At 39.0% G+C, this 15,364-nt stretch overlaps 1 protein-coding gene across 1 annotated transcript in view; it reads right to left on the bottom strand.

The window, feature by feature from the left end:
* agbl1 (AGBL carboxypeptidase 1) overlaps positions 1–9,441 on the bottom strand; it is a 178,967-nt gene extending 169,526 nt beyond the window's left edge. The window contains exons 1-2 of the mRNA XM_088922306.1: positions 9,188–9,441; positions 366–432 (exon numbers count right to left, since the gene is read on the bottom strand). Of these exons, the coding sequence (XP_088778432.1) occupies positions 366–432; positions 9,188–9,238 (118 nt within the window). The 5' untranslated portion in view covers positions 9,239–9,441. The remainder of the gene's footprint in view (positions 1–365; positions 433–9,187) is intronic.
* Positions 9,442–15,364: the final 5,923 nt, after the last annotated feature.

Here is a 15,364-nt window from a genome sequence, read left to right as displayed (position 1 = left end):
TCAGCAGTAGGGAGGGACCAGATTTAGTACAAGAAAAACTAAAACTACATTGCAAGTTTGAATAAGGTTATATTAATCTCATGCAGATACAATCAGTCCATCAGCCCTGCTGTCACATCGCACACTGGCTGAATGACAAAAGGTCTTTTCATACCTGCTGTTATTAAATATGTTTTCAGATCTTTGCAGAAGCTAAAAGGTATTTTTTTAGAAACCCACTGACTAAGACATGATTGATTTCCTTCTCCTTGTCCCGTACTATCAAACAAAATGTCACGCATGTCATCAGAATGCTTGTACAGATAGACATTAATATACGTGGACCAACCTGTATTATTTCGCTTTTCCTTTTCAATGTTACTCACCAGCAGAAAGCAGCTCATCCAAAACATTAAGAATAGTGAGAGTGCCTTCAGTGTCACTGGGATTCTGCTGTAACAGAAGAGAATGATGTCACTGGTGAAAGTATTAATTTAGTGAATTAGCAGCTCTATGGTCTATTCATTTCCCCTTGCGAAGAGCCATTATATATCAGCATTCTATTATCATCAAGACTGACAAGGATCCTACCTGGACAGAACTGGACACTTAGCCTGCTGTGCACTTTAGTATTAGTGCAGACATGCAGTGCTTTGAAGATCTATATACACGAATTTGAGACCACTGTATTTGAGACATGAACAATTAAATTGCAGTGAAAAGATGAGACAATCAAACACACAAAAGTTTATAGCTTGTACTGCACACAAAGATTCACACAACACAGGAAACAAGGTAAAAAGAGCTCATGAGCTGTAACAAAAATACAACATGCCTGTATATTTAAATGAGTTTCAAATAGTATGACAATCGCATCTGGAAACATTGCACACTCTTTCATTCTGGAGCCTTATTTTTTTGCTTTCGTGCAATCTCACAAAAAAAAGAAGGATGCAGTCTTAGCATCTCTGAGAAAGAAATTGGATTTTTAAGCTAACCACCATCCTAGCACCAGGTAACAATTCAATACTAGAGCATCCAGGAACCTAGCAAAGAATTTTTCCTTTTAAGAAAGATGTCTTTGCCTGACTTCTGGAAATCTCGGCTAAAGGATGAATAAATACATGCATCCAGACATGAGTGTGCAGAACGGGCTCTGTCAGCTTGCTCACGGCAGGTGCATGTCTGTTGAACTGGGCTCCGCATCCAGCCAGCGCCCTCTGTTGGAATCCACAGGGCTTAAATGCACAGACAGGGAGGGAGGGTGCAGGGCTACTATTTAAAAGCGTAGCAGCTGACAGGCTGTGCAGGCGGCCCTGCCACTGGGGCAGCACTGTGAAAGCAGAGATGGGGAGTATGCACTGCGTCTTTCTCTCATGGCTTTCACGTCTTCGTGAAATGGCTGGCCTGGGGAGGGAGGTGGTGTCCTACCATCTTGACAGGACAATGGCTTTGCTATCTATAGATTCAGGCTGGCTGTGACTTCTATTCTCCTCTCCTTTCCAAGTGAAGTGTGAATGTTCATTAAAAGTGATAGTAACATTTGATTTCTAAATGGTGCCAAGGCCGAGACCCTGTGATTCAGTATGTGACAAAAAGGAAGATTTTTTCACATTGAACTACAGTATAATTGCATATACAGTACAGTACATCCACATCAAATGGCAGACAGATCTGAAGTATAAACAGGTATCTAATTAGTCAGAGTTTATGAAAGAACAGAACTAGAATGAGAAGAGAAATATTTTAGCATAAAACCTCTTGTGATCTAGAAAATTGTCTTACCAGAACAAAATGCAGTACAAAATTAAGACAGATCATCCCAGGTAATAAATTACTCTTGCATTTAAACTTTATCTTGCATCCACATCACACTGTCAACTCACAGTACACTATGACAATACCAGCTAAATTGCCTCCCTTTAAAATTGTCAATAGGTTTGTCCCCCTAAAACTGTGATCTTTGCATCTGGTCTTGGAGATCTTCTGGATTTCATTCTTTCTAAGTCCATAATGACCTAACTGAAACTCTTTACACAGGAGCTTAAGTGCTTCACAAAACCTGCTGGACCTTCCATTACCAGAACTGAGGATCTGTGCACAAATTAAATATTTAACACAGGAACTGCATTTTATGTACTTACTGACGTTTATTTACAAAACAGTGGTTTGTAACAGAACGTCAGCTCTATTTTTTCTGTTTTAAAGAATCTCTATAAACCCTTTGTTATGCTCAGGGCCGGATTTTGGTGTTTGTAGGCCCCGGGCAATTTCACTCCAAAATCTGCAAAAAGAGGGGTAAACGCCAACTGACTTATGTCGATTGACATGATGCAACTATTCTAATGCTAAAACACGTGATTGATGGAGTGAGTCGAGCGACCGTCACTTCAATACTCCTAGTTTTAGTAAAGCCGCTAGATAGCGTATGATTATCGATTGGGAGCACCTAGAGTCGATCGCAAGCATGTTGTTTCAACTCATTTTTCGTTAGTCACTAGTGTTTCCCTCCTTCGTAGGCCCTAAAAATTTCATAGGCCCTAGGCACTGTGCCTACACTGCCTAATGGGAAATCCGACACTGGTTATGCTGAAAAAGACTTTCTAATCATGTTACCTTGATTATCTACTAACATTGTACAGTATGCTACTTGAGCTGCTCAGGTCATGTACTGTATATGGGGTGTGCTAGCTGGCTGGCCAGGTCTGGAGCTGCTGTGCGTCACACCTGTGGACCCCCCTTCCAGTTCCTGTTACAAAGGCCAACGTCTAAGCCTCTTCTGAGCATGAAGTGAAAGGATTTCATTCGGAACAGAGAATGTTTGAGCTAAGCTTTTTACTGACTATGTAAAGCACTCTGTGATGGTTTCCTACAAAGAGCACTCTACAAAAGCAAAGTGATTTATATTATATGTATTATGTATTATATGTATTATGTATTATATGTATTATATTATATATTAGGTGTGTATTGTGGTGGGCCATCGTTACAGCCTCACAACACCAAAGGGTGGCCATGTTGCTTAACTGAAACAGCACCTTGAGGAGGGAGAGCAGGGGGATGCTATAGGAGAAACAGGGTCAACCACAATCTTACAGATGCCATTTATAGGCTCACTCCGCCCAAAAAAGTACTGTTCTCATTCTCAAGCCAAACAAAGAGCTTATGTCATGCTTTCACTCCAAATTTAAAACAAAGGGACCTACAAAGTATAGCGGAATGTGTCCACTTTTAGGTCAAGGGTCAGCTTCATGGGATCTGGACCCAGAGGACACATTATCCTGTCATGAATCACCCTTTAGCACTAGTTATGCAGAGCATGGGATGAATGCCATACTCACTACATAGGTAGCCACAAAGAAACATCTGCTGTCTGAGATTTCTGTTGCAGCTGTTTCAAAGAAAATACACATGGCCTCACTGTAATTGGTGTCAGCAAAATCCTCCCTGCTCTGATCATCTGAAATGTCTTTGGATTTCCTTTGATGACTGAGTAGTCCTGTCAGATGCGCAAACATTGTCATTTGTCTTTTTCCTCAAGCGAAGGTACTCATAAAGGTGCTTCCCACCCTGTTGTTCGGCGCATTTGAAATCTGGCCTTGCCTTGGGCCTCAAATCAGCTCAAGATATGTGAATAGGACTTGACCACCTATGATCAATTCACAAGCAAACAAATGATAAGTTCGTTCAAATGAAGAATTGCAAACCATTTTGTGATCCCAACACCAGTATGTGTTCAGAATGTGCATTGGGGTAAGTGTTTTTCATGTATCCCGATTAACACAGCTGAAACACAAGACTAGGGGTTCATGTGACAGGAGGCAAGTCTCCAAAATGTGCAGAGCACACAGAGCATGACACCCATTAAAACCGACCGAGAAAAAGATGTCAGAAACATTTATTGCCATATCCTGTTTTGTGCCCCCTTTGTGAACCTTGCAGGGCTGAAGAGCAGTTATGCATTTATTTATGTTGTACAGTATCTGATTCATGCTGAAGTTATGAGCAGCCACTGAAACTATAGAAAGGGTGTCAGACTAAATTAGTGCAGGACTCCAGGGTCTTCTAGTCTTTCTGCTTCCACTTACTTCAGATTCGCAGAGACTGAGATCTACAAGCCTAATTATTTTTCAAGACCAAAGATGAGCTCTAAAATTACATAAGTAATGTTAAATGACAGCTTTAAGACGCAAAATGAAAAAGTTTTACGATGTTTTGACAACAATAAATTATGTACAAGAAAGCCATTGGTAAAATGCAATTATTGATTTAACGTTTTTAGATGTGTTTTCAATGAAAATAGATCTTAAAATGCCTTGAAAGCCACAACATGACTGACATCCACAAATTCCCCAACTAATCTTTTGATTTCTGCCAGGCTTGTTCAACCATTTTACATCATATTTTATCTGGCTGCTTTTTGTATTTTGACCATCAAGCACTTCTAGCAATCAGTTTGTATTCTAGCTGTAAAATATGTCTTATTATTTACAGGAAGGCAATTATTTCTATAGGAGGCATGGTGATGCAGGGGTTAGCATTGCTGCCTCACAGCACTGGGGCTCTGGGTTCAATTCCTGTGATGCTATCTGCATGGAGTTTGCATGCTCAACTTGTGTTTGCATGGTCCAGATCCTGTGTTTTCCTCCTACAGTCCGAAGACATATTGGTGGGTTAATTGGCACCTGTAAAATTGGCCCTGGTGCGAATGTGTGCCCATATCTGTGTGTGCCTAGCAGTGGACTGGTGTCTCATCTAGGGTGTGCCCCACCTTGTGCCTGTTGCTGGTCGGTTTTTGCTCTGGTTCCTCCACGAGCCTATGCTTGATGGATGGATATTTATACCTATTAAATGTTTGCTGTTGTACATTCTAACTTTGAGGGTGACGTACCTAACTTGATAATATTAGGATGGCAGTTTTCTTAACCATATAAACTTGCTTTAAACCTGTGTTTCAATGTGATCAGTGCTTTGGACTGAGTAACGGTTAAAAAAGTTCATTTTTATTTATTTTTATGTATTTTATTAGTGTGGACTAAGATTTTTCCCTTTCTATTTTTAAGTAGCAACAGTAACTAAAAGTTCCCATGGTCCCTAAGGAAATGATTGGCCTGGGTTTTAGTCTCCTGTGCCCAGAAAGGCTTTTTTTGTGGAGCACTGAGGTACAAGCCATTTAACCAAGTTATTTTTGTCCTCGTAGTCTGTGAGTTGTATTCATTCATTCAAACAATGAATTGACTCACTAAAACATGAATTATCACTATTAAGTACGATGTACTTAATGTTCCATGTGTGTTACAGAGCCCAGTGGATATTGGTCAAACATTTTGAACTTACAGTAAATGTGCCTTACTTTTCCAGAAATATATATTTTTATAGAAAGGCTTCCAAAGTTTTTCCTTCTTCCTAGAATTTTTTCCTCTTTTCTTGGCTTCATATGAAGCCCAGTCAATCCTAAAATCATTTGGGAATTCAGTTGTGTCTACATGAATCTAGACCCATGCAATCTTACAACTGATTTCAGAAAAACTAAAATCCGTGAGATTTTCATGGCAAAATAAATTACCGGGTTTTAGTTACATGTAATCTTTGCATTTTACATTTTGTTCTTGTTTGGATTATCTCATATGATAAACATTCGGATTGCTTTGCTTTGCCCTACCAATTCCATGTGTCTTTCTTCGTTGAAGTTCAATGAATCCCATTTCAGGCTTCAACAGCTACAAACGAAGGCTGGTAATTGAGTTACAATATATCCCCTAATGATTTGAAAACTGTATTACCTCCAGGAGGTCTGGAGAGACAGGGAGGTAGGGAGGGGGTGGCGACATCCCTTCTTGTCTAAACAGAACTTGTCCAAAGCCAGAGCTGCCAAAGTGTATTTCAATACAGCCCAAGTTATGACTCTGAATGCTCTCAACATTGACATATTCGCTGTCTTGAGACATCCAGTTGCCAGACATGTGCCTTGTAACTGTGTATTTTCATAGTTCTATTGAAGAATAATCTACACTCATTGAATACTTGCATGCACAGCTCTAGTTCTATTAATGACATATTCTTTCCTTAGAAAAAAAACAAATTTCTTTCAGTACAGTATATTCATCTAATTTCATAATGTGTTCGCTGTAGAAAAGCTTTTTTGGCTGCATTATATGGAATTATAAAGGAGAAATTTTGAAGAGGCGGTGTTGAGTAATGTAATAAAATGAGGCATTTAATATAGTGGCTTTTTATGCAGTTTTGAGTCTTAAAGTAAGAATTTCTCACTACAGCACTAACTATAACAAAAGATCTAAAACGGTGTGTGAGGTAGTGACAGGTGTCTTTGGAAAAAGGCTTGGTTAAAATGAGACACACCTGGTCTAATGAGATGACTGGCATCTAGGGAGTCACTCTCTCCGGATGCCAGATCTCATCCGGACTTCCTCAGATTGAACAGTGTAGCACACTCCACAAAGGTAATTCTTTATACAAAGGGTTGTGGAAGTGTGGAACATCCATTTTATCCTGGTTTCTTTCAAGCAATGGCTGGATGAGATCCTCAGATCAATTAGCTACTGTCTACCAAACAAGTTAGATGGACCAAACAGCCTCCTCTCGTCTGTAACATTTTTTTATGTTCTTACAACTACCTAAATAAATTAAAGGAACTAAATGTTTCAGCAATTTGGGCAAGGTGCTTGTGCTAGGGTCTGGAAGGCTCCTAGCTCCCCCACTGGTACACTGCCTGCCATTCTGAACAGCTCACACACCTCCTGTTCCTTTGTCCCTTAGGTAAAATGGAAAAACTGAGCTAATACTGGTGATTCAGACGCAGTTCATGTCCTAGTCTATGCAAGTCATCCTGGCTAAAATTAACTAACTGGCTAACAGTCAGTTGAATGTGTATTGACACCAAAGTAGGTATAGAAAACGGTGACTAGATTTGTTCAAGAAATGTCATACAAAGTTTTTGCATATAAAGATGGTTTGGGTGGGACAGCATGAGACTGAAAATGCTTTCTCTAGGCCAGGCGCACAATGGATAAATAGTCTGACTATGGAGCAGAAACTTCTAGATTCAATTCCTTTGTCACTCAACTCTTTATCGAACAGGATAGATAACAGTTACAGTACATCTCACTTGGAACTGTTCTTATGTAAGAGCTGAAGGTCCCTAGTTCAATCCCAGTTTTCTGTATTGAGTTTGCAAGTTTGCATTTAAAATGACTGGTTTGTCTGCAGCTATGTAAGAGCTACTCTCCCTGGGATCCTGCAAGAAAAAGCAGGATGAGATGAAGATATTGAAACACAAGGATCTCAAAAGATTTAAAGAGTTAAATCATAAAATGTACTATAAGGATTATCTATTGTAAACTAATTGTATTTGCCCTAGCAATGATCTATGAAAATAACATGCACGTTAGCTCTTGGTTGCAAGTTATCACCACTTTAGTTTGTTAAATATATTACTATATGATTTTAACCACTGAGCATTTACAAAAAGGATATTGAGGTTTTGCATACAAAGACATCTTTTTCATACTGCAGTAAATTAAGGGTTTTACAGCCTTCCTTATGAAGTTATTTACCTCTTCTCCCTGTGCGGTACGTTAGTGTCAGGGAAACCCATGCCTGTGCTGGTCCATATGAAAATATGAACAATGAAAAGACAGCAGCAGCTACAGTGAATATTATATGAAAACAAATGAACTGATAACTGTCACATGGGTCTACTGTGAGAAAGGACAATCGTGCTCAAAGAAAAGAACACAAAAATAAACACATTAATGTAATTTCTCTCCCGCTTTAGTTCAGTTTCAATCAGTTATTAAACTATTTTATGTAGTTTCTCCTTCATTGTGACAAAATGTATGTATTGCTTCGTGGACAACAATTACAAATATTAAGGTTATTAAGGTCATGTTCCTAACAGATTTTCCATGGCTGTCAAACCATCACAGTGTCAATAGCAGAGGAATCTTCACAATTAACAATGTAGAAAATGCAGTACATAAAACATTTTAAATATTGCTATTGAATTATCCAAATAAACTATTGTGCCTATAGCTTCCTTCTTTTATATCACCAAAAATAATCCACTTTTATTAATTTAAAAATTAAGTTCTAGTGGAAAAAAACATTGTAGTGGAAAATGTTTCACACTTATGCAAGCATGTTTTGTTCATTTCATTTTTTATTATAGTTTTAAGGCAATCTGGAACAAAATTTGCTGGAACCAAAAATCACCCTGATAGTTGTGAAACTCACCCTGCTAGCCCCGCTAAATGAAGCGGGGCTTTCTTTTGTATGGAAGAAGACGTCTCTGCTTTTTAAAATTATTTCTAAGTCATTATGCATAGCAAGACATGAATACAATGTTCAGAATGCACTGTCTGTATTGCCACATGTAACTTTCACACTGTGGCCTAAAAAAGCAGCTCTACTGTACAATGCAAAACAATATATTTTATTACTTTTATGACTAACTGCATTACTTTTGTGGACAATGTTTTTCAACTCTTCAAAGTAATTTTTAATAAAAGCTCCAGACAAATAAATCAATTAATTCATGAAAACATACATCAACACTGGAAAACCACCAGTCAGACAGTCTGACTCTTCTCTATTGTACAGTACAATTCCGCTCACAAAGAAATCATCAACATTCATTAAAGTTTCTGTGACAGTAAGACACAATGACCTATCCACAGCAAGTGCATATAGGAATAATTCTCACCATGGAAGGAAAATAAAATTCAGAATAAAATATTTCAGAAATGAAATATTAATTACAGTGAAAGCTGACAAACTGTGTACACAGCTGAATCTGCATCAGAGAAAGGCTTCACCTCATGACTTCCATATAACTATTAATTGACCTGTAACTTCTGTCTGTGGGCTGAATACAAGTTGAGCTATCACTACATTCCAGGTGCTCGTGAAAAATTCAGACAGAGACAAATTAGAAAACATGGGATGTTCTGCTGTGTGTGTTACTACAAGATCTGCAGAAAAATGAAGGACGTTGTTTGCACAAACAACCAAAATAAATAAATCAATTGACATAGAAACATAGTAGTAGCTAAAATACCCAGGGAATTAAACTTTTTTGCCATTTTTCATTCACTCAGGTGCTGCTTCTGAGCTCGTTACCACAGCCCTCTCTGCACACCTTTTCACTCTGCTGCCTGCATGTTCAGCCCGGACACGTGACGTCTCTTACCTGCAGTGTGGACAGCAGGACCTCCAATCCACTGCCCCCTGCCCCAGCCATGCTAGGCCACACTCCGTCTGAAAGCAGGAAACAGAGGGAATCACAAGGCTCTCCTTTCTGCCCGGCACCCAAAAGCACAGCTCCACACTCGAGGGCTAGTTTAAAAAGGAGGGGCAGTGCCAGCGCTGTGTGTATGTGGTGGGGGGTTATCTTACAGTCTGAAACCCTATCTCCAGAGATAAATCCATCAGCCCAGTTGTGCCTGGTTGGTGAGATGAGTTTCCTATATAAAGGGCCTGACAGGCTCGGGGATTAAGGAGAGCTCAGTGCTCCAGAAGAGAATGCCAGTTTTTTTTTTTCGGAAAGAGATGGGGAGGGGGCAGCCTTGGCCCGTATATGTGAAATGTGAACGTGCTGGCTTGTTCACAAGGCACACTTTGACTTTGGAGGTTATACAAGAAATTAGAACAAAAATGTTTTTGCTTTGCCTCAAATGCTAATTAATCTTGTCGAGTGAGCATTAGTTGTTTCAAAGTAATTATAATACCATTATAATGTTTGTGTATTCTAGAGTAATAATCTCCTACATCAAGTTTTTAGTGTAAGACTTTTTCAATACTGCTCTAATTATAATTCACATCCCATTGGTGGTCTTAAATTCTTGTGCTAAAAACTTGTCAGAGGACAGTTTTAATCTGCAAACAGTAAAACATCACACACCTGACATTATATATGAGGCTTTAAATATGGACCATTGTGTCCTTAGCAAAATGTCTTTTCAGTTTGTCACTTTAGATTGTATTTAAAGTAGGTGTTATAAATGTCAGTTAAGAACATCAAAATCAAAATTTGATAAGGAAGCAAACCTTTGACAACTGACAAAACAAGGCACTACATATGTGTTTATTGAATTATTTGATTTACTATAATTCCTTGGTTTGAATTAAAAAGTTCCCCTTGACATTTTCTTTAATTTATTAAAATATAGGACATTGAGAGACAGTACACAATATAGAACAAACAAAGTTCACTCTATAATCAAATGTGCAAAAAAAACAGACAAGCCTCAGGCAAAGCTTTGGCAGCATAGAATGCCAGCCTGTACTGAGAAAGAGGAGTCCTGCTAATCAGGACCACATTTCCAGGAGCCATCAGAGTGTGGTGACATCTCTGTCGTTGGGGCTGCTCATCATGCTGAGGTGAAACAGACAGGGAGAGTGAAGGAGATAGTGGAAAGACAAAGTGAGCAGCATGAAGAGAGTATCTAAACCACACAAGTTAGAATACACCTACAGATACAACGGAAACATGTACTGTTTGTCACTCTCAGCAAAGTCACTTCAAGATAATTATGTGTGTGCATTTAGTTGGGTTTTTGGGGTTTGTATGTATAATTTATTAGACTTACAGTAGGTCAGCAGAAGACTTTGCTGGTGAGTCATTTTCACTTCCACAACTGGACAGTCTGAGTTTGAGTTCTGCTCGCCCAAAATGAAATTGAAATTCTTAAAAAGTCCTTTGAAAAAGCACTCCATATCGAGCATTTATCATACTGACAAACTCTAAAGGTGAGCTTTAATCGACCAACATTCAGCATTCAGCAAAAAACTATAAAAAGACTATGAAACAGAATATCAGCAAGAAATATTTTGTCAGATTCAAAACCTGTATGCCAGAAACTCAGATGCAAAGGTTAGATTTCGTGGACACAGATTAGTTCCAGATCTGAATCCACCTACCTAAATGTATGTTAGATAGTCCAAGGCAAGTGACGATCAGGGTTTGTGGAACTGCTACAATATGTGTGCTTTGGGGATATGAGGTCACTTTTCTAATGTCTGAAGGGCTGTGAAAGCTCATGTAACAGAGCATAACAGGTTTGAAACTCTACCAGAGTTTACATAGAAACTAATAATGGTTTATTCCAGGAAATAATTCAGGAAGCCCAAAATGTTGTGTTTCTTTTCTTCTCTTTTCAACTTGGAATAAACCTTTACTTGTTCCTTTGCAGCCTGTGCATGCTGATGCAGCTCCCTACTTGATCTACTAGATAATAAGGAGAGAAAGGATGATTCTCTTGTGTCAAGAGTGTTGGAGCCTAACCCAGTTCTTTCCCAGTTTCTTAAGAAGGGAAGAAAATTTGAGAGCCACTTGTGCTGCCAGGAAATGGTGACGTGAAGCGCAGCATGTCTCCGACACAACAGAAAGAAGCACTGTTACAGAGATAGCCTTGCTTTGGAAAAAATCCTTGATTTGGTTCACTTAGGCCAGCGAGCCAGCTAAATCACAGGACAGGGGACATCAGCGGATTACAAGCTGTACGAGCACTCAGATCATGAATGTGATTAAATTTCCCTTTCAAAACTGAAAAAGAGCGCAAGCTGTGTTGCATACTGTACATTTATTTGGCACTTTTGCAGTGACAGAATGAAGGATCTCACTGAAATCCACTGCAAAGTACAAAATGTTGTGAGTGATTGTCCCCTTTCCTATTTTTGTCTCTGAGATCAGAGCGTAGATGGAGAGGGGTTGCTGTAACTTGAGGAGTGATGACAGCAAAGCATTTCAAGCAGAACTAACTGGCCATAAACCATCAGAACCCGAAGTCCCTATGATGAGACAGAAGCAAAAGACTGTTCAAGCAGAGGGGATTCCTAGACACATAATTACAGAGAATGATGCTATGAAGGCTTATAGGGACATACCGATTTGATGGCAGCATGTTCAAGAGTTATTTCAATATGTTTTAAGTGATTGTTTTTAGCACAGCCCAATAATGTAACTGTGATTGTTGCTATCTGTAGGTAGCAGTACTCAGAAGTGGTCAGGGCTCAGTATTTGGAACCAGAAGGCTATGGGTTCAGCTACCAGGTGGAGCACAGCTGTAGCAATATATGCAAATGTAGGTTGTTTTGAATTAAATCATAAAATATTTTTTTAAATTATACCTCATTATGCAGAGTTAATTACAGATATTTTTATGGTGAATGGTTGTGTACTATTTTTTTTCAAAAACAGAACAAACTTACAAAACATTTCTCCCTTCCCAGTCCCACCACCTCCTAGCCATGAAACCTTGCTGAAAGAAGGATATTACTGCTTTAGGGGTCGTTCTCAGGTCCTATGGATGCAGAAATCAAGTGTATGAGCATTCAGGACAGAAAAAAAAAGAGACACTTCCTAACACAGAGATTTGTACAAAATTCCCAGTGCTACTGAAGCTGATGCAATGGGATGCTTTATGAAATAGGAATTCTTGGGTCATTAAGTTGCCAGCAACCAAACAAGAAAGCTGGGCACTTGTATGAAAGTTACAGATTACCAGTCTACCAGGATTGTGGTAATGACAAAATAGTAGCCTCAATCCCTCATCTAGTTCCTATCTCAATTATAAATGTTTTTGACAGTTATGCAGGAAATGTACAGCAGCTTGTTTGGTGTGTGGGCAGGTTCTTCCAGTAAACAATGCTGTCTGATAGCTGTGTTTAAGGCCTGGCTGACCCCAGACAGCAGGTTTGAGCAACAGAGGGGGATCTGGGCTGGCTGGCAAACACGGCCCACGTGCCAAGCAGACACAGAAAGAAGCGTCTGTGCCCTAATTTGTCTGTACTTCTGATGAGGTGCAAGTGCCTGAGGTTCCAGTTTTGCAAGACAGGATAGATTAATAGTTCAAGTTTCAACAGGGAGTGTATTTTGATAGATGTAGTATGTCCTTGTCAGAACATAAAAGTTCATGATTCAGTTTCAAAGCCTGTCTGGCTACTGCTGTGGACACTCTGGTTTGTGTTGAACTGTAAACATGGCCTCTCATTCATTTTCATGGACAAAGCAGTGAGAAGCTCACTGGGCAATGATTTCTTTGGTTTGTCGCTCCTTTCTCCACTCATCTTTTTCCACCCTCCATTTCCATCCTGTGCAATAAGAAGGCTGCAAATGGTAGTTAAAATAAACCACAACAAGATTTAATAAAGAACTCTCCCCTTTCCTATGAGTTGCTTTTGGGTTTTAAAGGATTCTTGAAATATACAATGGGTTACAATCAAACAGGAATGAAGCAAACACAGCGAAGACATGTAATTCTATATGCTGTAATAACAGTAACTATGTGTAAAGATACTGCATGTGTAGCCCTGTGAAATATGGAATATAAACAGGAGGAGGAACTGAATACCCCCTGTGAGTCATGTCTGGAGTATAACACTATCTGAGCGGGTCTTTATTTGATCTTCAATTGGAGGAAGGCAAAGTCAAGGTCTGTGTGAAAGAAAGGGAGAGTTTTTCCCTGTGGTCAAGTTGATACAGTACAGTACATTATCTCACAGAGCTTTACAATAAAACAAAGGAGACAAGGTGGAGTATTTTTAAACTGGATTCATCCCAACCAAGTGCAATTGTCATGTTGCTGTTACAGTACATAGAGCAGATATTGCTGCTCTGGGATCAGTCCAGAGAAGAGCAAGCAGATACATACTGGGGCTTAATGGAATATCCTACACTGACAGGTCAAAAGAAATGAACCTTTCAGGTCTTAAAGAGGAGACTATGAACCTAATCCGGACCTGATTTAAGTACTTAAAATCCTCAAGAGCAAAGAGACAAAGTCAATCTAATGGGCTTCAGAATCGACAGTGAAACATGAACCAGAGGACACTGGTATCAACTATATGGAAGTGCATTGTAAATCAGGAACAGGGAGCACCTCTTTGCCCACACAGTAGGTTTAGTGGGAGTCTGGATAAGCTACCCAGCCGTGTTGTTGAACCTGACACTGGCCTCCTTTCAGAAAGAGTTGCGTGAGATCCTTGGATTGATAGGCCACTAACAATCAAATGGGCTGGATGGGCTGGATGGCCCTGTTTTTCAAAATTTCTGGCACTGATTTATATTTTATATGTGACAATATATGTCTGTCTCTTGAAAACAAAATAAAATTATACTGTTTCTACAACAGCTGAATGCTGTCTAAGTGTCCAATGTGAACTGAAACAGGAATGGGACTGGGATAAGGAAAATATTGTAGAAAGAAGTTTATGTTCCTGAGCCAAGGACACAGGGAAAAAATACATGACCTTTGTGCTTTCTTACCTGTGGCAGCTATTCCTTCGCCCTCTGTCAAACCTCAGAGCCAATGCAATTAAATTCTTAATGTACAAGCTTGCTGTGACTAACAGTTGTAAGAGCTTTCAAAGATGCCATTTCATTATAACAATGGTTTGCATTTATTTGAATGCAAAGAAACCCTGGAGAAAACACCTTTCCAACTTTACAAAAGCTAAAATGGTTAATTGCCCACATATCTCCACTTCCATCTCAGTTACACAGATGCTAATTGCAATCTTTTTTATTTAAACATATTACAGATGACAGTCAAAAGAGATTTAAGATACCGCAGTGAAACCACATAATTGAATATTCTGAAAAACTGCTTAGAAAAAGAAATAAATGATCTCCCTAGAAGCATATTTAGTTACGTTAATTAGAATTCTTGATAATGAAGACTCAAAGACTCAGTGTTTTGAATGCAGACAGCAAAAGTACTTTTTGGATGTATTGTTTGTACTCCAACATACTCCCATGTTTTCTGAGAGAACATCCTACATAAACTAAGGTCTGACCCCCCACGTTTTAAATATTTTAACACTGTAAAACTCTAACACAGAGAGCACAATACAACTTACAAAAGCAGCCTTCCAGATCTTGTTTTGAAAAGAAGAACTACAGTATGTGGGCTTTAGTAGGTGGCTGTATCACCCTGTACGCTTATAGAGCAACGGGGCTGTGTTTTCAGAAATGATCCTAACAGCTCAGGCCAAGACTCCTTATTAAACACTAGGGGGCAGAGTACCTATTCATGATAATTAGACAGTGATTCTTTGGTTCCTGTTTAACGTTTCCATTAAATATCTTTAAAGTACAAGCTGTTTGATAAACATCGATAGGCAAAATGAAATATTATGTTAGCTAAAAGCTATACTGTATACTGCCTGCAAAGGCTATATATTATCTCCAAAACCTTGTATTTTCTTCACAGACAGTCTAAAGCATAAAAAAGGCCTGATACTAGGTCCTGCAAATAAAAAAATAACAGTCACTCAAAGTCATTTATTGAGAGAGGTTACTGTTCAACACATAAAAAATGGTGCAGATTCTCTGAAGTACAGTAGACCTTCAGGTCATGGCCCAGAA

This window comes from Atractosteus spatula, chromosome 7 (assembly GCF_055471065.1).
Source record: "Atractosteus spatula isolate fAtrSpa1 chromosome 7, fAtrSpa1.hap1, whole genome shotgun sequence".
NCBI lineage: Eukaryota > Metazoa > Chordata > Actinopteri > Semionotiformes > Lepisosteidae > Atractosteus > Atractosteus spatula.
The sequence above is the reverse complement of the archived record's forward strand: the minus strand, read 5'-3'. Positions and strand labels throughout refer to the sequence as shown.